Source organism: Phasianus colchicus, chromosome 1 (assembly GCF_987193195.1).
Source record: "Phasianus colchicus chromosome 1, bPhaCol1.hap1.1, whole genome shotgun sequence".
Classification (NCBI taxonomy): domain Eukaryota; kingdom Metazoa; phylum Chordata; class Aves; order Galliformes; family Phasianidae; genus Phasianus; species Phasianus colchicus.
Window position 1 is genome coordinate 113008790 of NC_143436.1, and position 25504 is coordinate 113034293.

At 41.5% G+C, this 25504-nt stretch overlaps 1 protein-coding gene across 1 annotated transcript in view; it reads right to left on the minus strand.

Annotated features, from left to right (window-relative positions):
• Positions 1 to 25504, minus strand: part of LOC116229859 (amine oxidase [flavin-containing] A-like) — a 45273-nt gene that overhangs the window by 10698 nt on the left and 9071 nt on the right. The window contains exons 2-7 of the mRNA XM_031594598.2: positions 20814 to 20908; positions 16182 to 16319; positions 8876 to 8980; positions 6283 to 6374; positions 1865 to 2006; positions 14 to 163 (exon numbers count right to left, since the gene is read on the minus strand). Of these exons, the coding sequence (XP_031450458.1) occupies positions 14 to 163; positions 1865 to 2006; positions 6283 to 6374; positions 8876 to 8980; positions 16182 to 16319; positions 20814 to 20908 (722 nt within the window). The remainder of the gene's footprint in view (positions 1 to 13; positions 164 to 1864; positions 2007 to 6282; positions 6375 to 8875; positions 8981 to 16181; positions 16320 to 20813; positions 20909 to 25504) is intronic.

Consider the following 25504-nt stretch of genomic DNA (forward strand, 5'->3'; position numbering starts at 1 on the left):
CTGATCAAATTACCTTGTATGTCTCATGGTTTAGAGTCTCCACAATGACATTATCACCTGTCTGATCAATACAGACCACAGGTCTCTCCAGTTTAACTCTGCCTTTGAGGCGCTCCATTATTTTCTCCGATATCTGACCAGAACCCCCAACAAACTTCCTCTCCTAAAAAAAAGAGGAAAAACACAACAAAACAAAAATTCACCATTAGTCACAATGACATTGAAAAAGACTTCTGTTCATAATGAAGAAACTGCATATCAAATCAGCAGACTTTTAGAAGAGCTAATTCCAAAGCCTTGAACTCAATGGAGAATGATACCAAAAGCATTTTTGCAATGGCTTTCCCAGCTAGCCAGTTTGGAGGCTCATGAAGCCAACAGAACAAAGAAACATGAAACAGGTAATTTACCTACTTTAAACAAATCACTTAATTTTAAAGAGGCTTATAGTATTTTGCCTGTCACTGTGCTATCATAACCCTTAAGTGTGACAGAACTACCAGCTCGCATCCGTACAGCTGAAGTATTTATTTACAAATGCAGGAGCAAGACAGATCCTGATCCGATTTAGGCCATGAGTGTGGAATGTAATGAGTTTTATTCATCCCTGGGAAGACACAGCACAATTTGCAACACTTTTTTTTTGTGATGTCCGTGTAGAGTGTCAGTGGAATCACTGACCCTCTTTTATCTTCCAGTCACCATACTTGTATCAAGCAGCTCACTTTTGAATGTTGGATACAGGTACTGGCAGGGAGGTTATTTTTATAAGACTCATCTTGGCTGTTGAGTCAGAAACACTCACTGCTGTTTTTGATCAGGATGAGGGAAGGCAGGTAGTAACCAAGACAGCTTGATAGATCCAGGCACAAGGAACATGAAGCACTATTTTCAGTCTTGTTTTCCTCTCTTCATGCCTTGTCTCGGTAGGAGTGTCCTGGAATTCATCTTGTTTTTAATTCTTACCACATCTAGCACTTGCTGACATGGAACAGCAACTGTAGCTGAGAGGCCACTGGGCAGGAAGACTCCTGCTCCTATTTGAGGCCAGCATTTTGCTTATTTCCTTCCCAACACATAGTTTTCTATTCTCACCACAATGGACAGATGTTGATGGGGACTTCACATCTCTCCAGGCAAATTCTTTGTATGTTTCCCTACCTTTAGTACTTGGAAACATGGATCTCTTTCTGCTTTTGCAGTTCATAGTTTAAGTCCGAAATACTGCACATATCTTCTGAGGTAGTGTTAACTGAAGTAGGCTAATGAAGAGTGTTAACGTACCATATCCCAATTATTTTGACAGATTCCCTCTTCCCTTTTCTGAAACTTCATCAAGAACAATCACATAAAAAACATGAGGTTCTGCATCCTGATAGTACCAAGGTGAAAAAGTCTCAAAGACTCAAAAAACATGCTGCCATGTAAACTGTCTCGAGATGGAGGGTCCTTTTACAAGCTGTTTCCAATTCTTGTCATTACAGACTTTCACAAAGAACAAATAAATTGGTATTTCAGACTGAAGCAGTTGCTTTGAACTCTTGACAAACATTCAAATGTGATTAGTATCTCATGGAAAACAAATTGGCAGATAAAGAAAAGCAACAAAACTGTAACTAAAGGACTGTGATGAACTGAAAGCAAGAAGGAAGAATTAATTAAATTGTGCCAATTTATCCCAAAGCCTTGCTAACAAAAATCCTCATTGCACAGAGCTGAGAGGGCTGCTCAGCCCTATGAGAACATAACTGCCACATAAACTTGATGTTTTGTCCTCCTTCCATTAACTACACAGTTGGACAGGTACAACACTCCACTTGTTCTTTATGGTTTCAAGGGGGAAAGAACATGAGACATTTTGTACCTGGCCCCCATTGGTGACAGAGAAGATCCTGGCTGTGCCACCACACTGCCTCACATACCACAGGAACCAGAGAGCAGAGACTTCATGAGGCTCAGATGTGACGTTGACATTCACAAAGAGGGTGGCAAAGTCTTTAACAGCTCTGCATGAAACACAGGAGCAGAATCAGATAGTGAATAAATGTGACATGCTGGTGGCTTTCATTATTACTTATTTAAAGGTTTGCTATCCTACAATCAAAAAAATCGAAAATGGTTTGTATGTGTCTCATTTTTAGCCTGAAGCTTGAATATTTCACAGAATCACAGAATTGTAGGGGTTGGAAGGGACCTCAAGAGATCACCAAGTCCAACCCCCTGCTAAAGCAGGTTCCCTACAATAGATCACACATGTAGGCATCCAGACAGGTATTGAATATCTCCATAGAAGGAGATTCCACAACCTCTCTGGGCAACCTGCTCCAGTGCTCTGTAACCTTTATAAAGAAGTTCTTCTGCACGTTAGTACGGAGCTTCTTATGTTCAAGTTTTAGGCAATTACTCCTTGTCCTATTGCTACACACCACGCCTGATCTCATCCATTTGCCTCCCACCTCCCCTCTCAAGTCTTTTTTTCTCAAGGCTAAACAGACCCAGGTTACTCATACAGGAGATGCTCCAGACCCTTTATCATTTTTGTGGTCCTCCACTGGACTCCTTCTAGGTGATTTCTGTCTTTTTTGAACTGGGGAGCCCAGAACTGTACACAGTAGTCTACATGTAACCTCACCAGGGCAGAGGGAGAGGATCACCTCCCTTGATCTGCTGGCCAAGCTCTTTTTAATGCACTCCAGGATACTACTGGCCTTCTTGGCCACAAGGGCACACTGCTGGCTCATGGACAAACTGTTGTCCACCAGGACATCCAGGTCCTTCTCCACAGAGCTCCTCTCCAACAGGTCAGCCCCTAACCTGTACTGATGCATGTGGTTATTCCTCTCCAGATGCAAGACTCTGCACTTGCTCTTGTTAAACCCCATCAGGTTCCTCCCTGTCCAACTCTCCAGTCTGTACAGGTTCTGTTGAACCTTCATCCCTTCATCCAGGTTGCTGATGAAGATGTTGAACAAGACCAGACTCAGTACCAAGCCATGGGGAACACCGCTAGTTACAGGCCTCCAACCAGACTCTGATCACTGATGACCACCCTCTGAGCTCTGTCAGGCAGCCAGTTCTCAATCCACCTCACCATCCACTCATTTATCCCACATTTTCTAAGTTTCCTAACAAAGTTGTTGTGGGAGACAGTGTCAAACACCTTGCTGAAGTCAAGTACACAACATTCATTGCTCTCCCTGCATCTACCCAGCCAGTGATGACATAGAAGGCTATCAGGTTGGTCAAGCATGATTTGCCCTTGGTGAATCCACGTTGACTACTCCGGATAACCTTATTCTCTTTCAGTTGCTTGGAGATGGCATCCAGAACAAGTTGTACCATCATTTTTGCAGAGACGGAGGTGAGGCTGACTGGCCTCAATGGTTATACCAAGATCTCCTTCCTTTTCTCCCAAAACATTCACCCATACAATTTTAAATCCCACTGATTTTACCTCAGTTATTTCTTAATTAGTTTTCCACTCATCATTTCTTTCATCAAAACATATACTTTTCTCAACAATAGAATGCATTTGGTAACCTACTAGTGAAAATCTGCATTTCTCCTCCACAAGGTGCTCATAAGGCACATTGTTTCCAAGGTCTAATTGGCCCTCAGGACCTCAACTAAACACACTGCCAAGACATTTCCCATCTTCCACACGACTGTGCTGCACACTGCTTTTGTGAGACCAAGAGTTAAACACTGTAAGTAGCTCAAAGAAATCCAATACATAACTTATAAACTTTTATAACCCAATTTCTCTGGACATGAAGTCCAGTCACCTCTAGTCCATTAGCAAGGATATGAAGACACCATGCATGCAAGAGCCCTCTGTAACCATCCTCAAAGCACTGAAATACAAAATGCTGTAACCTGAGAAATGTGAAGATAGTCTCCAGGATCAGTACATGCTGACCTATGACACATAACAAATTATTCTTATGTTACAATCTTGACCAAAGTAATACAGAAAATGCTGTAAAAGAGCTTTTCTGTTTAGGGCAGTACAGTTCTTAACTATTTAAAAAAATCTGTTTTGTCTTGAAGATCTAAAAGAGGTTTTTCAATGTGTTCCCACTGTGCACATCCATTAACACTGCAGAGTCACAAAGCCACTGAAAGTAGAAACAGCCATGCAGAGGAGCACTTTCCCACAGAGATCACTATAAACCCAGTTTTGCTTATACTTCACTGACTTCCTGACTAAGAGGAACAAGAAAACAAGAAGAGGAAGAGCCAGTGCACTTGGAACAGAAAGGGTGACTCAAAGGGACTGACTCTGCAGAGAAACAACTCATGAAATTTATTGTAAAGAAAACTACGATGCAACAGAGAGCAAGAAAAAGTTGAAATCACTGTATCTTAGATCACATGCAGCCAGAGTAAGATATAACACAGTGATATAATTTCAAATGGAAAGTTTTGGCCAGGAAGCTGCAGGCACAGCGCTAAACCACAGTCAGCATGAAAAAGTAAACAGAGCACAGTCAAACAAATAAAAAATACTGAATGCAAGGCAAGAGAGTAGTATAGAGTAGCATAGGGCCAGCAAAGCATGCAGGGATACAGGTGCTAGCACGTTTCTCTTTGCCTAATAAACAGAATTAATTGAAAAGGATAGGAAGAAAAGAGTATTTCCAGCTGTTATCATTCCATAGTGAACATTGTTCCTTTTTCTATTCACACAGTGTTGTCCTTCATAGGCATATAAAATGCACCACACATCTTCTAAGCAATACAGTAACCTGGGCCATGATCCTACAAACTAGGGAGATGCTCTGTTGGACCTGCTACTCACAGACAAGGAACACCTGTTCGACGAAGCAAAGGTGAAAGGCATCTTTAGCTGCAGTAAGCATGAGACCGTGGAGTCTAAGACCTTGGCAGGAGTAAGATAAACAGCAGAATTACAACCCTGGATTTTGGAAGGGCAAATTTTAGCTTCCTCAAAGAACTGATTGGCAGGGTCCCATGGGAAACTACCCGGTAGGGCAAAGGAATCCAACAGAACTGGCTGATGCTCAAGGACAGCTCTTTGGAGCAGAAGAATGGTGCTTTGCAATGGGCAGAGAGTTGGACAAGTATGGCAAGAGGCCAGCTGGGATGAAGACAGAGCTCCTGGTCCAGCTCAGGGCAGGAAGCCAAAACAGCAAGGGAGGTAAAAGGCAGCAAGAAGACCCTGTTTCCTTTCAAGGGCTAAAGCAGACACACATTATAACTAAGTAGGAGAGGTTATAGCCACAGTCACAGGGCATCATTCCTCAGCTCCTACTCTGCCATGGGGCTGGGCAAAACTCTTCACTTTTTCTGGCTCCATTTCTATGCTTGCCAGTGACCTTCAATCATACTTACAAAATGGAGTTATTTACACTTTGCTTTTTCTAAAGACAAAGAAAAGTAAATTCCCTAACTGAGTTAAGTGGAAATGGTAAAAAGAGCACATACTGTCACTCCCACATGTGGGTCTGCAGAAGAAAACCTCAAGTTCCTCTAGCATCTTTAATTATATCTGCCAGCCAACACAAGCACTGTGCACTACCCTGTCATCCACACATCCTCATTCAGCACCTAACAGCAGTACAACAATAAGATCAGTCTCATCTCAAATATCTCCTGCCCTCTCATTGCCTGTGTATACACCTGCTATCTCTCAGACTAAACTGTAAGCACTTGGGGTGAAATGCCATGTATTTCTCTTGTGTTCACAAAGCATCTTACTCTGTAAGTATCTGGTCTGTGAATAGAGCTCAAAGGCACTAAAATCATAAAAACAGATGTTGATAATAAAGCTTAGCCAGCTCAAATGACTGGCAATTACTTCTTTATTATTTGTGGATGGCATACCTTTAACTTCTCAAGAGTGTTTCAAAAGACTTGTTTAAATAGCTACTGTTTTATGTCAGTTCGAGCTGTCTGTATGCTTATCATAGATGTTTATATCTCATCTTCTCTGTCAGTTACCTATAGCTAAACCACTAACTGCACTCAAGACCAGAGGAATTTTTCTACAAGGCTTCACATCATATGGTAACACTTCTCAACTCCTTTACAAAGACTTCCTCCAAATTCCTGGTAAGTTTCATACCTCTTTGAGTCAGGCTCTAGCTACCCCTCCATCCCCTGGGTGCGTGGCCCACCAGAGATTTGATTGTGCCCCACCTGAAGTCAAAGGAAACACAAGCAGGTCCTTCACAAGTAAGCTTCATGCAGCTGTACTCCAGAATTTGCTCGAGGCCAACTGTCATTTTAGGCTTGATTTTGAAATGAGTAGTTACTTACTTGGTCCAACAAATCTTATTTATCAGCTCTTTCATGGTCATTTTGTCCCACTTTTCAGCATGTGGAGCATCCCATGGTGCTTCAGGAGGAATCTAAAGACAGAAGCAACTTCTTTAAGAAATAATTCAGTACTATATCACTGCCAGGTCGTAGCTAGCTTGTGGCACAAACTTGACTGATATGCTGGCCCCAAGACTTGTTTTTGTTCTCTGTTCATGGCTGTAAGTTTGAAACAAGTCCACTGAATGGAGTAGCTTTTATAATTCATACCCTTGGGTATGAATTGTACCATGAGAACTAAATCTGACTTTGACTAATGAATTATATCCTTATGTTGGGACTCACCTGGCCTTTAGTAATCTACAAGGGAGGTGTGCATTCTAATTTAATTGTCTTGGTTTCCTCTAAAAGCAAAGCGAGAAAACTCCTTCTCCAGACATTCACTGAGTTATAAGGCAAATATCTGAAGGCCCTTATGTCTCTTTGTTAACTACAAACAGATCAAAAATGTCTAGATACTATTAAACGATGTTTACACAGTTAAATTCTTATTGATAATCCATGACATTTGAGTACACTATTGTACCTTTCAGTGTTTTAAAATTACATATTATTTTACAAAAAGATGTACAGTATAGTGTGCAAATTTGATTGTGCTAAATCACATACACCAAATGAACTTTGCTGTGACAGGAGTAACTTCACAGAATCATAGAATTGTTTAAGTAGGAAGGGAGCCTTGAAGTCCAGATGGTAACACTCCCTGCAACATACAGGGACACCAACAGCTCTATCAGATTGCTCAGAGTCCCATCCAGTCTGAATGTCTCCAGAGACAGGGCATCCACCACATCTCTCCACAACCTGTGCCAGTGCTTTACTACCCTTATCATTAAACGCTTTTTTCTTATATCCAGTCTAAATCTTCCCCCTTTTGCTTTGAAACCATTTTTCCTTGTCTTACTGCAAAAAATAACTCTGCTAAACAGTCCGTCCCCTTCCTTTTTCCTTTAGATATTGAAAGGTCTCTATCAGGTCTCTCCGGAGCCTTCACTTTTCCAGGCTGAACAGCCTCAGCTCTGTCAGCCTGTCCTCATAGGGGAGGTGCTCCACCCCTTGGATCATATTTGTGATCCTCCTCTGGACACGCTCCAACAAGTCCATGCCTCTCCTGTACTGAAGGACTCCCCATCTGGACGTGGTACTCCAGGTGAGATCTCACCAGCACAGAGCAGAGGGACAGGATCATCCTGCCTGCTGGCCATTCTTTGGATGCAGCCCAAGACATGGTTGGCTTTCTGGGCTGTGAGGGCACATTGATGGCTCATGTTCAGCTTGCCATTCACCAGTACCCCCCAGTCCTTTCTGTCAGGGCTGTGCTCCATCATTACATCCTTTAAGTTGTACTGCTAGCAGGGGTTGACATGATCCAGGTGCAAGACCCTGCACTTGGATTTACTGAACTCATGAGGCTCAAGAAGGCCCACTGCTGAAGCCTGTCTAGGTCTCTCTGGGTTGCATCCTCTCCCTCAGATGTGTCAGTTTGGTGTCAACTGCAAACTTGCTGAGGGCGTGCTCAATCCCACGCCAATGTCATTGATATTAAAGAGCATTGGTCCCAGTACTAAACCCCGAGGGACACTGTTTGTCACTGATCTCCATTTGGACATTGATTTATTGACTACCACTCTCTGGGTATGATCTCACAGTTTCTTGTTCATTGAACAGTCCACCCGTCAAACCTTTATCTTTACAATTTAAGAGAAAAACTTGTGGGGTACTGTGCCAAAGACCTTACTCAAGTCCAGATAAATGACATCAATGGCTCTTCCCATGTCCATTGTTGCAGTTACACCATCACAGAAGGCCACCTGGTTGGTCTGCCCGGAAGATCTGCCCTTGGTGAAGCCAAGCTGATTGCCTTGTATCACATCCTGCTCTTCTATGTGCCTTAACATAGCTTCTAGAAGGATCTGTTTTATGATTTTCCCCAGTACAAAGGTGAGGGTGACAGTCTGGTAGTTCCCTGGGTGGTCCTTCCTACCCTTCTTAAAAATGGATGTGACACTGCCTTTATTCTAGTCACCAGGGAATTTACCTGACTGCCATGACTTTTCAAATATACAGTGTGCCTGGAGGTTGTTGTATGGTGGGGCCCCTGGATTGTAGCTAGACCATAAAGCAGCTGATAAATATTTGAAAAACAGTATGACTCTCTAAGGGATACTTTTTTGTACACAGGAAGACCTCCAGTTGTAATTCTCATCCCCCAGTTTGTGTAGAGCTTTTCCCTGACATGAGAAAGTACAAACATTAAGTACATACATTGAAAGTACTTTTTTTTTTCCAGATATCTTAGACAGTCAGATCTTTTTTTACCTTCTTGGTGAGAAAACCCTATCATAGCTCATAGCTTCTGGTTAATCTAGATTTCTTTCCTGATGAGACTTACTGTTTTATTTTTTTATTTTTATTTTTTTTTATATTAAAGAAGCAAGAAAAAGTCTGCCAGAGAAAAAAAAATATAAACAAGACAGATTTTCTTATGGTGACATAGGCATTACAAAAAAGAGGTGGAATTAACACAGCCTACCTCTTTTCCCATTTTGTCCATGGTCCTCCAGAAGTTATTGTAATCCAGATACACTAAGGGATTCCATGTTGGAGGGTTAAAACTCATGAACTGACGTGACTTTCCCTAAAATAAGAATATAAACAACATAAGTAAGAGAGACACCAAGAAAGCCTATCCACATTAATCATGAACACAGTATTCCCAAAGTCATCACTTAGTCAAACTTTTGGCCCCAAAGACTTACTATATTTTTTTTTCCCCGCACAGAAGTGTTAACAATTGAATGCATGAAGCTAAGTATGAAGAAAAAAAGAGTAGTTGGGCTGATATTACAGCTGTTGTTTTTTATTTTGTCCAGGACAGATTGTCAAATTCTGGGCTATAGAAACTCAGGCAATGGCCAAGGAGGTGATATTCCTTGTTCCTACGCATTCTTCATTACCACACATCAACATATCTTTATATTGCAGAATGTGCTTACCTGCCTGCTGGGCAATTTGCATGGGTTCAAAACTGCACACATTTTAAAATTTCTAACTATCTAAGTGCCTTTATGACACACCTCACCTTTATAAAATAAACATATCTCTTTATTATTCCAAGCGTCTAGAGAGAAAAATAGACCCCCAAAAATTATTTTGCCAAAAAGGAAGATTTAAGCTGCAGAAAGAAAAACTCTGCACACTTGCAACAATATTATCAGTACTTACAATGCTCAAGATACACAGTTGCAACAGGAATACAGACCATTTACAGATAATCCTGTGATATAAAGATAAGCAAAACAATCTAACGGCGTCTGGTTCTTTCTGATAATATTAATCTGAAAGAAGATTGGATGAGCAGGCAGCATTTTCTCATATTAAATTGCTTTGAACCATTTCCCATGTAACTCAAGTGCAAATGTCTCACCAGGACTTTTAAATATTTGCTTTTCCAGGTGTGTCAAAAGTTTGCACAGGTAACGTGGCAGGATGCAGGGAACATGCTGGACCATGGCAGGTAGGAGCTGTGGTGCTATGCTGTGTTTAATATGCTTCTTGTGCAATGCATATGCCAGACCAACCCACCAAAGTCTTCCCCACTGATAACTATGTGCATATTTCTGACATTTTCCAGACCATTTCTTTGCAAAGATCTTAACAAAAATAAATGGCTCAGTATGAAACTTAGAGAGCATACTGAACTTTCAGACTTGAGAAACGTAGTAAGAAAAGCCAAACTCTCACATTTGGGTCAACTTTTGCCATCCCCAGAGCTGGTGCAACAGCAGAAGGAGGAGTACTTGGGCAGGGGACCAAGTCATGAGGAGGACTGGGTGGGTATGTACAAGTTGGCTAGGGAGGTTGCTCCAGCCTTCTCCAGGTGCGTGTGTGCATGCAAAACAAACTCCTGCCACAGCAAGAACAGAGAAAATGCTCCTACAAACTACCAGTAGGGGAATGTTCCCTTCCTTTTTCCTGAGCAGTATTCAAACATAAAGCCCTGTGGGCAGGGCTGCCCCCCACCACTTCAGGCTGCCAGGGCCCCATTCAACCTGGCCTTAAGTGCCTCCAGGGATGGGGCACCACAGCTTCTCTGGGCAGACTATTCCTCACTGCACGTTCAGACACAGAAAAATGGACCAAAAAAATGTATTCAATGTGGCCAACTGCATGCTATAGCTTCTACTCTAACAAACTGATGCTGTATCAAGCATGGTAATCCTTATGCAAAGCAGTAATACTTCGGTGATCATTTTCTTCTTACTGCACAGCATTTTGTTTTTCAAAAGATTATCACACAGCACTCCATCAGAGTTTATTTAATGCTGGTCAGGAATGCAGGTGGCATCAACATGTCTTCCTTTATGTGCTTTAAAACTAATAATTTTGACCTGAAGCAGAGGTGAAGAGCACTGTTAACAGGTAAATATTAGTTATTACTGAAATCTTGTCATGGTGATACTGCAAGGGAAAAAAGAATGCCCAGTTCAGGGCTGTTTTGTTCAGTTTGAAAAATTTCCCACGGTTTAGTAAAGTAAGATGTTCTTCTAAGCTTTTCTGGAGAGTGTTTGAATGGAGTGGTGTAACTTGAAAACACTTGTCCTGTCCTTGGCTCACACAACTCAAAAAGAAAAAACAACAACAAAAAGCAGCACTTATTTTTAAAAGAAAGTAAAATAAATAACTTTTAAGGCTTCTTTCCCTTTTTTTTTTTTTTTTTCCCAGTCAAACATATCCCTCACATTTCTTGAAACAACAGCCCAAGAAAAGTATCACTAGGTAACTCTGTGATGGGGTTTGTGCCAAAACTTTTCCAACTCCCAGTATTGACTCTACCATGTTAAACAGTTCCAGGTTCAGAAACTCCCAAACCTATCGTGCAGATGGCTGCAGATGGAAAGATTGCTGGGGCAGAGAGAACCTGCCCACTGCCTGCCTGCCTCACATCTTCCTCCAAATTGTCCACACTACACTAGCTTTAAATCAACATGACCACAATCCATTGAGAACTAATCAAGAAATCTTATAGCCCAGGCCACCGGTATGTCACAATGGATATTCACTTAACTGCTATTTAAAAAAAAAATAAAAAGAACTACCATTTTACTGATCTGAAAACAGTCCCACGTCTTTGGTCAATGGCAAAGGCTGAGAAGATCAATAGGAAAGTGTATTTTAACCCTCTCAGAACTACCAACTACCAAATGACAATGAACACAGTCTAAATCAGTGTTATTTTCTGTTCTCTTATGCATGCAATATTCATAACTCTAGTAGGATTAAAAGACAAGGGGAGGAAAAACTGGAAAAATGCAATACCAACTGACCTGGAAGGGGCTGTGACAGAATTTATAGAGCCTGGAACAGTTCACAGGCTCACTAACAACTTGTGCAGGGGTCTGGACCTGTAACAGGTCAGAGCCAATTGGACACAAGCCCCATTCTTCTAAGTTCCAGGAGAGAAATTTCCATTGTCTACCAGACAGAGAGCCAGATCTCTTTGTTCACAGAAGTTCCTCCATAGCAGGGACTAATCCAGCCCATATGGCATGGGGTTGGTGAATTATTCATTGGTTTTTAATATCAGCTCCCTGCTAGGCACAGAAGCTCTGGTCACATGCTTCACAGAGAAGGTCGCTGCAAACAGACAAGATCTTGCAACAGTCCATTTTTAAACAAGTTTACAGCGTTCTGGGTAGATTATTTTGGGAACCGCTGTTTTCTTAACTGAAAGGCAAACAACCTCCTGGCTTTGTTCCCATGCTAACACAAGGCTGCTTGATCGCCTCACAGAGTTTATCTAATTCTTTTTTCCCATTTCCTGGCATGTTGAATACTTTCCTGCAGACCTCAGAGTTACGTCCTGCTGCCTGCCTGGATTAATTATCCCACATCAATCCAAAGAAATTATATCCCCAGGCACTGTAGTTCTATGACTAGCAAGGCCTCATAAAGATGCTGTGCCGTCCAAGATCTGTCTTCTCTCTGCCCAGAGTTAAGCTGCAGCTTGTAGCCATTGCTACAAAAATATAGCCCAAGTGGTGACACCACCCCAAGAATGGACAATTTTGCTTAGGAACATTGTTTAGTGGGCATGATGGTGATAGGTGGATGGCTGGACTAGATGATCTCAGTAGTCTTCTCCAACCTTACTGACTTCTTGATTTAACTACTAAGATCTTTGATGATATCTATGAAATAAATAGGGTATTTAAACCTCAGTGGTGTCTTTATGTTTATGAAGCTGTGAAGAAATCAAATCACTTTGAAAAATAAAGTTGTGTAGAACCATCATCTACAAGTACCTTGGTTTTGCCAGCTTGTGGAAAAAGCCTGGCTCCTGGCCTCTGTACTGAGACCATCTATGTGTCAGAAGCACAGAAAGAACATTTCTTGTGCTTCAAGAACAAAACTCCTATTGCTCCTGGGCCATATACAGCATGCACAGCTGTAGCAGCAGCTCCTTAAGGTATGAGTCTCTGGTGTGCACTCCTCCCTGCTAAACACCTCTAGCAGGTCTAACCTAGCAAGCTCTGCAGTACCTGGAGCTGCCTTTGATTCCCATGCCTGGACTGCAGATATACAGCCATCTGCACAGACGTACTGTGACAATGTTAATCTCTTAATCTTAAAGCCAAATGAAGGAAAGAGAAAGAGAAGACTAGAATGGTGAATGTGAAGCACCGCATTAAAAAAATGCTCATCTTTTGTCACGGGTTACCTTGCTCTGAAAATGGTAAGCAAACAAATAAGCAAAACCAGTCCTTATTTACTGCTGTCAGGTGGAGTTGAGTGCTGCAGCCACGCACCTAGAGGACTGCTGTCATATGAGGAGGTTAATACAATACCAAAGCATGAAGGTCTTCTGCTAAAAAGAAGGTGAAAATGAAGCACAGCAAATTTCAAGGACCTCTGTAAAAAAGCAAAGCTATCTGCCCCTTCTGGAAAGACAGAACCTCAGCACATCTGCCTTTTCTCAGTCCAAAAATGCTCTTTATGAACTATGGGAGAGCAGCCACAGAGCAATCTGGCTGGAAAGAAAGCCTGGCAAAAAAACCTACGCCCAGAAGTTACAGATTTTCAATGACAGGATACAAACAAGTTTCTGATTGATATCAAAGCAGTTCATGTTACCATGCTAACTGATGGGAGAGAATGAATATATAAAAGAAAAGATAAACTATAATTACATATTTGGAATTTCAAATAAACCAACACTACAAAGCAAAGCTGCCCACACCAAGCAACACAGTTTCTAAAGCATCTAGCATGTGGGATTTTTCCACAAACATACTGGAAAAATTCCATCCAGAGCACAGCAGCTCATGAAATCCCTCAGGGTGACTTCCACTTTCCCTTGGCAGCTTCCCCTTCTGGATAAATCACTTTCCTACTTTTCCCTAACTCAGCCCAAGCTGTATCCTGGAAACCTGCAGAAGGAGCCAAACTGAACTGACAACTGTGGTAAACAAACAGCGAAAAATCTCTTCATCTGGGCATGGGTGGGGATCACATATGATTGAATGAATGATTGTCAGAACTACATCTAAAGAAATGTTCGGCCTTTCCTCAGTACAACTCTCCCTCTCAGCTCTGACAAAACTGCTGCAGGATGGCAGAGTCCACAGATAGGCCCTTGTGTTGAGCCCCTCCTGTCTGACCCTGCCTCCACAGCTATTAAGGGACAGAAACAGTACATGAGATGCAAGGGGAAAAGCCTTCAGGCCGACTCCTCAAACTCAAAGGGAAGCTGGCCCACAGCTGGCAGTATCCAAGAAGCTGAACACATCCCTCTTCTAGATTAATATTGAATTTCTGGGGCAATATCCTCTAATATCAACTCACTTCTTCAGTAACACATTTTTTATCTTCTAGGAAATACTACTTTGGGTTCCCTAAGCACCTCTGATTAATATGAAATGTACATCTATAGCAAAGAAAGCACAAATCTCCACCAGGAACTCTCACTGTCAGTGCACGATAGATAAAAAGTACAAGCCCTAAGATCACTGAGCATTCATCAACCTAGCCAATACCCTGGACTGCACAGTTTGTTTTCAAAAAGTTTCAAGCAGAAGTTCAATAACAAATCCCTGAAACAAAGGACATGGTGACTACATGAGCTCTCAGGGAAGGAGTAAGTAAGGAGAAAAAACAGTGAAAGACCTTAGGGAAAGAAAACAAAAAACCTGCAATTCATGGGAAGAGGTTGTGGGAGGAGTGAGACACACTGGAAGAAAAGCATAATTATTATTTATTTGATGTTTAAGTCTTTCCACACAGAGAGACCTCAGATTCTCTTTGCTGTCCTCCTGTTCAACAGCTACGCCTCTCTTGGGAACCTTGGTTTTCTTGGCATGACCACAATGCCCAGTCTAGAATTGATCCACAGCCTGTGATCCAGCTAACAGCTCATAATTCCACCTCTTGCTTAGGAACATGATTCCACTTCAAAGAAAACTTACAAAATTACTTGGTCATTAGCAAGAACATGCATAATGTAATAAGGGACAGAAAAAGCTGTATTTTCAGCGTCAAAATGGATTAAGGACTCAAATTCATGAAACCCGTTAGAGCCTTTTATTTAACACACAGAAGATAAGTGCCTTTTAAGAAGCAAAGAGTTCCATGTGTGTGCTCAAATTAAATACAGTGGGCCAAGCATACAGCTGGTAAAATCAGCCCAGCTCTCTTGCCATAGAACTATGTCAACTTTACACCAGGTGGTTAATATTTTGAGTGGAGTGACTATACAATTATTTAAGATGTGACTATTCTATGAGCATGGCATGAATCTCCCCAGTAAGGAGAAACTACAGAAGTAGGCCATTGAACTTTCCAGCGTGAGCTTATTGCTCTAATACTAGGAAGAAAAAGTGGGAAGATAATAAAAATTAAATCAGTTAAGGATCCACCACATAGACTTGCCTCTATCAAGCAGGTCAATTCTGCCTCACATAGGCTTCAAGACTTGTTCTGCCAATGTCTGGGAAGTACCAAAACAAAAAGATATTTAAAAAAAAAAAAAAAAAAGGAAAGTAATTTGTGAGTTATGAAGATGGACACTTAGCACCTTATACATTTGTCTCTCTCTCTACCACTCTCCCTCTGTACTGGTCCTGAGTAGGACCTGAATAAAAAACTGGTGGGTTAAAGAACTAAGACAAGAGCTGATAAACTGCTCTAAAGATAGTTTTCATTTCAGTTCACTTTAGCCATTTAACCATACCTAACCAGAAGAAGTTATTCAAACTCCCTCTGTCTCACATCTCAGACATGTTTATGGTGAGCCTTGGAAGTGCCTGTTCCTCACCACGAGCCAGAGAATCTCAGCAAGCGTGCAATTTCTAGACATCCAATTTTAAGTAAGATGAATCCCACTCTAAAGGACTGGGAGATACCTCATGTGAAGCTACCTACACAAGTGGGCCAAATACATTACAATACTACAAGGCTAGTCCTAAAATACTGTCATTTAATATCATTATTCAATATTATCCAATAGCATTATTCTTTTTCCAGTACTGAACTGGGCTTGTAATTCAGAAAGAGAATTTTCAGGCAACAATCCCTTAAGAGAATGTGTGAAAAGATAATCAGGTGCTGAATGTATCAAATTTTAGAATGCCACGTGTCTAATTTTTTGAGGCCTTTTCAAAAGAAAACAAGAATCATTTATCTAACTGCCAGGAAGTTATAGGAGAGCAACAACACTTCCAACAGGTGTTAATGGGATTCCCAAGAGCAAGCTTTAAATGAAACCCCTTGAATGACTGCCAGCAGTTTCCAAAATTCAGTGTTATCTTTAAGTATCTGAACATGAAAGATGTAACACTTACCCACTTATAATGGATGAAATAGCCATCTACATTCACTTTATAGGTCTCAATACCCAGCTCTTTTGCCAGCCGGAGAACACGATTTTGTGTAGGTCCCACATATGCTCCACCAACATCTACGTAATTAACTTGCTTGTTCTGTCAAAAGAAATAATACAGGAATCAAAAGCTCTGTAGGAAACTCCTCAGTACAAACACCTATAATCAGGAAAAATTATTCCATACTGAATAGCATTGCAACAATATGAAGAGGAGACAAGGCATACTAACGTAAGCAGTGAGCCCTGTAATGACAGACACACAAAAGATTAGAGTCTTTACCACGCATATGTTCAACAGGGCTTAACTTGTTTAAATTTCACTATAGTTTTCAGTACTCACTTTTTGTTTACACAAAAGGCATGAGAATATAAAGAAATATCTTAACTAAATACCTTGGTAAGAAGTCTAACCTCACTCTCTCAGCACTCATAATACTTTACTTGCCACTGCAAAACCTTTCTCAAATCAAAACTATCTCAAGCACCAGGGTTGTTTCTTTTTTCTTCTCTCTCTGCAGATACCTGCTTACATTTAATGCTGTAGATGCTGAGCACTGCAGTGCAGTATTCAAAGGATGTAAGCTTCTTTACAGCACAGCACACTGTGGATCTACCCCGCTGCACCTGGGCTAGCAGCCTCTAGCCATGCCTGCCAGCAAAGGCAGTCTGCACACAACACTTGGACCAGCATCACACTCACTTGGGAAGCAGGCAGAAAGCAAGAAGTTTGAGATACATGCTGTTAAAAGCAGGCTGATTTTCCAAGGCAGTAACACTTAGGACAGTTAACTTTTTAACGCTGTTTATAGCGAGCATCTGAAGCCAGGCATTTTCAGCATCGCAGAGGGATGCTGTTTATGTTTCATGTACAATTATTTCTACTGAAACAACACTGTTTACCACTTTTTCCCAAGCAATGGCATCTGACCTAATTTAAATCTCTCCCATTTTTAGACTGGGAGGCAGAGTTAACATCTGTATTACATTACCCTGTGCCTCAGGTGACTCATCGTTTCTTTCATTTTCTTTTCAATGGCAGCCAAGATGCAGTCAATTTTTAAAAGCAGGATAATGTTAAGCCATGCTAAAACATATGCCTGTGCTGTAGTGATGTCTGGCCCTGCTCAGGCTGCTTCCTACATAGCTATCATGCCTGCTACAGTTTGCAAAGTGAGAGGGGAATGGGAGGAGAAATATTTTGACATTCACAGTCTCAGATGATGGTTTCTCTCTATAATCACAAAATCATTGAGGTTGGAGAAGACTTCTATGATCATCTAGTCCAACCATCCATCTACCATTAATATTGCCCACTAAATCGTGTCCCTAACTACTATATCTACATCCTTTCCTTAAACACTTCCACGGACAGTGACTCCAGCAACTCCCTGGGCAGCCTGTTCCAGTGCCTCATCACTCCTTTGGAGAAGAAATTCTTCCTAATATCCAACCTGAATCTCCCCTGGTGCAACTTGAGGCCATTCTCTCTTGTCCTATCGCTAGTTACATGCAGAGGAGATCCTGCCATGGACAAAGGATATGGGCAATCTGGGCCGAGATCAATTACCTTAATAAAGATGATTAACCATGTTTTAGACAGCCTAAGGTATCCAGTGCACCTACAGAAAACCTGCTACCAGAGGCCAGGCAAGGTACCACAGTTCAGCTAAAATGGCACTACATGCATAAGATTCTTAGGAATCCAAATTCCATTTCATAACTCTCAGCATCACATCCAGATCAATTTTAAAGTGCCTCCTGTCAGAGGAGCCCACTGGCATATATGTGATGCAACTTGTGTTCAAGCCACCAAGAGCTGCTTGCTCAAGACCGTGCTCAGATTGCTTTTGAGTATCACCAAGGAGGAAGACCTCTCTGGGCAATCTGTACCAGTGCTCAGTCAATCTTAGAGAAAAAAGAAGTATTTCCTGGTTTTCAAATGGGACCTCCTTTGTGCCAGTTTATGCCCATTGCCTCTTGTCCTGTCACTTGGCACCAGTGAGAAGAACAAGGCTCTGCCCTCTTTTCATCCTCCTTTCATATATTTATAGAGACTGATAAAGTCCTCCCCTGAGCCTTTTCTTCTCCAGGCCAACCAGTCTCATCTCTCTCTCTGCCTTTCCTCATAGGAAAATGCTCAAATTCCTTCATTATCTTAGTAGTGGCCCTTTTTTAGATTCTCTCCAGTGTGTCTGATACTGGGACTTGTACTATTTAATATCTTTATTAAAGACACAGATGGTAGGACTGAGTGAATCCTCAGCAAGTTTGCAGAAACACAGAGCACCATGATGCAGCTGATATGACAGAAATAAGAGATGCCCTCCAAAGGGCATCTGAATATGAGCCAGCAGTGGCCAAGAAGGAACAGGGAGGTGATTGTCCCCCTGTACTCGGCTCTGGTGAGGCCGCACCTCGAGTACTGTGTCCAGTTTTGGGCCCCTCACTGCATTGAGGCCCTGGAGCGAGTTCAAAGAAGGGCAACAAAGCTGGTGAGGAGTCTGGAGCACAGGCCTCATGAGGAGCGGCTGAAGGAGCTGGGATTGTTTAGCCTGGAGAAGACAAGGTTCAGGGGAGACCCACTGATCTCTATAACTACCTGAAGGGAGGCTGCAGTGAGCTGGGGGTTGGCCTCTTCTCTCGTGTAACTGGTGATAGGACTAGAGGGAATGGCTTCAAGCTGCACCAGGGAAGATTTAGGCTGGACATTAGAAAATACTACTTTTCTGAAAGAGTGGTCAGGCACTGGAATGGGCTGCCCAGGGAGGTGGTGGAGTCAACCTTGGAGGTGTTCAAGCAATGTTTGGACGTTGTGTTGAGGGACATGGTTTAGTGAGAACTATTGGTGATGGGTGGATGGTTGGACTGGATGATCTTGAAGGTCTTTTCCAACCTTGGTGATTCTGTGATTCTGTGAAAGGGACCTGGACAGGCTTGAGAAAAGAATCCATATGAGCCTCATGAAGTTCAACAAGGCCAAGTGCAATGTCAAACATCTGGATCAGGGCAACCTCTGGTATCAGTACAGACTAGGGGAGGAATGGATGGAAAGCAGCCACATGAAGAAGGACTTCAGGATACTAGTGGATGAAAAATTGGACATGAGATAGCAGTGCACGCTTGCAGCTTGGAGGAGATAATCTTTAAAGGCTCCTTCCACCCAAATCACAGATTTCTATAATTCCATGTTCTTGCCTCTCTTGAACTGGGATCCCAAAACTGGACACAGTCCTCCAAATGTAGCCTCACTAGTGCTGAGTAGATCACTTCCCTCCATCTGCTGCCAATACTTTGCCTAATGCAAGCCCCCCAGAAACCATGAGATTTCTTTGCAGCACATGGCTGGCTCACATTCAACTTGGTGTACACTAGAATCTCTCAGGTGCTTCACTGCCAATCTGCTTTCCAGCTGGGTGACCCTCAGCATGCATTCATGCCTAGGGCTGTTCCTCATCAGGTACGGGACTTTGTACTTCCCCTTGCAAAACTTCATGAGGTTCCCATCAAGCCATTCCTCCAGCCTGTCCAGGTCCGTGTGGATGGCAGCATGACTCTCTACTTACCGACAACTTATCTCACTTCTGTACCATCAGTCAACTTGCTGAGGATACACTTTACCCCACCATCCAGATCATGACATGGATATGATAGCACCTCAACCACAGTGTTCATTTTTAGGCCCCTCACTGTGAGAAAGATACTAAGTCATTGAAACATGTTCAGAAAAAGCTAGTGAAGAGACAAGAAAGCAAGACATATGAGGAGCAGCAGCAGGAGCAGCAGCTGTTTAGTCTGAGAAAAAGGAGGCTGAGAGGAGACCTCACTGCTCTCTACAATCACCTGATAGGAGCACGTAGCAATGTGAGAGTTGGTTTCTTTTCTAAAGTAAGAAGCAATAGGACACAAGGAAGTAGTCCCAAGTTGTGTTACAAGAGGTTTAGGCTGGATCTCAGGAAGAATTTCTACATGGAAAGGATGGTTTGGCATAGGAACAGGCTGTCCAAGGAAGTGGTAGAGGTGCCATCCTCAGAGGTATTTAAGAGATCTGTAGATGGTGGTGCTGGAGGACAGGAATTACTATTAAGTGGTGGTTGGACTTTATGATCTTATGGGTCTTTCCCAATCTAAATGTTCCTAGCAACATTAATGAATAGGTTGAACAGGATTGGACCCCTCGGATACACCATTAGGTACATGTCTCCCTCCACACTTCATAGAAGTGTTCACCAGCCTTTGGGACCTTCCATTTAGGTAGTTTTCAATCACACTATCTGCTTAACTACCCATATTTTCTCTATGAGGATGTTATGGAAGACACTTCCAAATTACTGAGGTCCAGGCAGACAGTATCTACTGCTCTCACACTGTCTATCATGATGGTCATTTCATCATAAGTTATCAAGTATGACTTCCCCTTGCTGAATCCATGCAGACTGCTAAATTTGTGTCCTTCAGATGCCTGGAAATTGATTGAATTGAAGCTTGAGGCCTGTAGTTCCCTGGGTCCTCTTTCTTGTCCTTCTGGAAGACAGGTGTGACATTTGCAGTACCAGCACAAGAGAGAGCGTCACAAATTTTAGGAAGCACCTACCCTGATGGTGAACGTCCTTCCTCCAACTCTATCCCGGGCCTCAAGCACCACCACATTGAGCCCAAACTCATAGAGCAGCTTGGCAGCCGACAAGCCTACAAAAAAAAAAGAGATAGCATGCTCTAAACCAAGTGGCAGCTATTAAACACAATGGTCCAAAACTGAATCAAGGCTTCATGATCAGGAACTATAACAATATTTTCAAAGATTCCTGCAAGAATTCTGAAACTTTTCACAGAAATCACATGACTGCTGTTTAGTTGCATATTATAAGCAACTGCATAAACAACATTCCACAGATTTAAGTCGCCTCCTCTGGGTTAGCATTTTTGGCTTTTTAAAGAAATTAATCTCTGTTGCTACGGGCGTGCATCTCATTTTTCTTTTGTGTAGTGCATAGAAAGGGGGAGTCCATCACATGGAGCTTGTGTGGCTAGAGTGATAGGAATAGTAACATACCAAACAGATATGTTCTAGCACATTTCTTCTCTCACCCAACACTTCACTCTGCTGCTGTCCATTGTCCTCACTTATAAATAAGTCTGCTTCACTGTCAAGATTAATTTTAAACAACAGAATTTGATCATGGCAATCAAACAGCCTGTATGTAGATACTTTATAACAGGAATTACCGTCTCAGCAAAAATTATCTAATTATGGGATTTTGTGATAGACACATTACAGAGAACCAAAAATTCAATAGGACAGAAGTCCCTTTCACTTTTTACAAATGAGAAATGAAATTGTTAAAAGCAATCACGAGCTTCTGAAGTCAGATTATCCCATTGTCCTGCAGGGCAATTTGGCACTGAAACATTGTTCTTCTAGAGTTGTTTCCCCTCTTTAAGTATACAAAAGCCAGACTTATTGATCAGAACTTCTAACATACCCTGTAGTAAGGAATAATAATATTATATTCATGTATATTACACTACTTCAAAATTTGATTAAAAGCAACTGTTTGTGAACCCACAAAGAATGCAAGTCTTAAAAGGTCAGATGAGAGGAATTATTCTAAGGTTCTGAACAGCGCCAAAAGTACTCATTTATACTGAGGACAATACAGAACAGCCCATAAACTTCTGTGTATGTGATCTTTTAATACGGTTGTGGGACAGGATTTAATGGAAGCAAGAAGAGAGGAAATTCAAATGTCTTACACTGACAAAAAATTTCTCAGTAGGAGTGAACATCTTATTATTTGATATGATTTTTTTCAATAACTTTTCTTGTGTGAGACACTACAGACGACAGTTAATTATACTTATTGTTCATTCTTAAGTCATTTTGCTGACAGTGTTCTCATCCTCAGCATAAACATAGACAACATAAGTCTTCAGTGCTGGAAACGCAAACTGCAGCATTTTCTTATAAATAAATATTTTATATTTGGAAGAATTATTTTTTTTCAAAAATTCACACTGGTTACTGTCACAGAAACTTGGATTTCCTAAACACATAAAATGGAAACTTGAATTTATATATTCTTTATGAATTCTTTATGTAATTCTTTTACAAGAAAGTCGATATAAATATGACATGCATAGATATGGGATAGATAAATGTTTTTTGAAAATATGCATAGGAACATGAAATGGCAGAAAATCTGGTCTAGGTATGAAAAAAAAATGACTGTATGCAAATCCAATAACCTCATTAGTGTCGAAGACTGACGAGCTTGTCTCTTATTTCATACTGTATACAACAGCTATAATCACATAGTACAGCTCTTTAGAAAGAATAATGATTTCAGTGAATTAGGTTGGAAGTTAACTTGAATGTTGGTTCATACCTTAATTATATGATGTGTCCTAATAAAGAAAGGCAGCTAAAGTACGAAGAACTCATGGTAATATGACTGAGGTCTTCTATCCTGCTTGTTTGTTAATCTTGCACTCCAGCCAAATAGATTTTTAGATTTGTTATTGTTAACCCAAAAATCACTGTGGACCAATGCAAAAAAGAAAAAAAAGCAACAAAAACCCAGAAAAAAACCCAGCTTCAGAGCTATAGAGACTGGAAGAGGACAAGAGATACACCAGGACAGTGATAACAGCAGTTGACAGAGAGCCTGACAGAGAATTAAAAACAGTGCCAATTTGTAAATTCAGGTTTATGAAACTTGAAAGGCCAATGACACAGCATAAGCAGAGGTGGTGATAGTTTTATCTCCCTAAGGTTAAAAGCTGAAGATTGGAGTCAAAAGGTCAAATATAAAACTATGTTTATTAATGCAGAAAATAAATATAAATAAGTAAATAGAGCAATCCCAGATTAAAATAGTTTTCTTCTCTTAATGGAATAAAATCAGCAAAAAAGGTAGGCAGGGATAGAGGCTGGGGAGAAAACAAACAAAATATGCTGATTGAAGATTGTTACTGTGCATTTGTTTGTTTGAAGCACAGGTACAATTTTCTTTGAGAATGGAGGACTAGCAAGAACACTCACATGCAGAGAATATCTACACATAGCTGCTGAACTCAACTCTTCAGCTCCTTTCCAGTTTGAACTGAAGTGCACTACACAGAGGTGCTTCCATGTTCATGTTTTAAGAACCCCACAGGTCAAAAAAGCCTGTGTGCTTTTGAGACATGGGCTAATTAGCCTCAAAAGAGATTGCCATGTCCCCTCACTACACGTTGCTCTGAAACCAAACACAATATCCAAGTTGTCCTTCAAGCACGGCACACCAGGCCATGCCTGGTGTGGGCTATGAACTCCCAGGCTACAGCCGAGACTCAAGCAAGACATTTCACTGATACACTTCTTATGTATGCCTGCACGACTAGAGCACAGATATTTCTACCACTGCCACCCCACCTGAGTGCCTTCTCCTTCCTAAGCTGGAGACCTATGCCCTGACAAGCACACACAGAGCCCTTCCTGTGATTGCAGCAGGCACTGATCCACGGCCTTTCACTGCACTGCACTTGGAGATGTTTTCCTCACCCTGGGATTCCTCTCATCATCATCACGGCTTCCAGTACCCAAGACTGGTGTAGTACTGGTTGACTCCTCCACAGTCTCTGAGTTTGGTGTAGAGATAAAGCTGCAAAGGACCCCAAATTGCTGGCCATGCTCATTCCGTACACTCTACAAGTACAAAATACTATCTGCCTCAGAAAGATGAAAAGAGCCTGCCAAAACCATGCTTCGTTTGAAGTATCTGGCTGGAGAAATTCACTTGTTATTAGATCAGAATAAACAAAGCCGGATGACTTATACATCCTCCACAAGGGTTTCTATGGCAATCTCATCCCAGGCTCTCTGTGTCTGAAGACACCACACAAGAAAGCTCTTCTCCAATTGATTCTGCAGTGCTGTTAAGGGCACAGAATTGCTGCAGTCACAGATCATACTGCTGCTGCCTTCATTTCAGAAAATTGCCATAATGATATCAAGCAAAGTGGTTTCAAGTGCATCAAAACACTGGATACAGTAAAAAAAAAAAAAATTTAAGATGATTTCATGCCAATCTGCAGAATATCAGGCACACACCATGGATGAAACAGAGAACAATACTGGATTTTGTACATGGCCTGACGGAAAAATCAGCCTTTCAGTAGCTAAAAGGGAGCTACAGAAAAGAAGGGGACACACTCTTTAGCAGGGTCTGTTCTGATAGAACAAGGAGAAATGATTTCAAGCTTAAAGAGGGTAGATTTAATTTAGATAGAAGGAAAAAGTATTTTACAGTGAGAGTGGTGAAGCATTGGAACCAGCTGCCCAGAGATGTGGTGGATGTCCCATCCCTGGAGAGACTTTTAAGGCCAAGCTAGACTGGACTCTGGGCAATCTGATGGATGTCCCTGTTCATGGCAGGGGAGTTGGACTAGATGACTGCTGTTTATCTTGATTCACAGCTCCTGCTCTGAATAGTTTTTCTTGTATTCCCACAGATGACCTATGAATGTCCCTTCCAACTCTAAGGATTCCATGAATCTATGATTCTATGGGCATACTGCACAGCATGCCTGCACCTCCTAGGAGAGGAAAGATCCTCCCTACAGATAGAGTCCAAGATGGGGATTTAAGAGACTTTAGCTCAACTCCCACCAGAGCCACGTAACACGGGAAGCGTTTCCTATGAAATAGGGAAGTATTTATATGAGAAACATTATTTAGAATAATTCCAAGTTACCTCATTATAAGGATTAATATGGGGCATCTAAACAGATAGAGTTCTATGACACCAATGGTATGAGATAAAAAAAACCAACCATAAAAAGATGTTACTTTGTTGGAAACATGATAGGATGGTACAGAAGAGTAATTCTACTTTTCAAAATGTGTAGTCTGTAAATCCAGTTCACCAAACAGATTCCCTAATGTGCCATGATAGGAGGCAAAAATTACCAGCATCTGTCCTAGAGACAGCACTTCTAACAAGATGGATGTTGAGCATTTGCAAAATATATGAAGGCAATATCCACAATGAAAGGAAGTGGGGGCAATCTAAAATCATGAAAACATCACCAAGCCAGGCAGAGAACAGTTCTGACCACCACAACACCGAGGCTAAAAGTTTTGGATCCCTCTCCCTTCTCTTCAGACAACTTGCATCAGCTGAGTAACAACTAGATATTTAAACTGAAAACCAGCTCACCTGCACTATGCATGAATGATAGAATCTCAGAATCATTAAGGTTAGAAAAGACCTCTAAGACCATCTAGTCCAACCATTAGCCCAT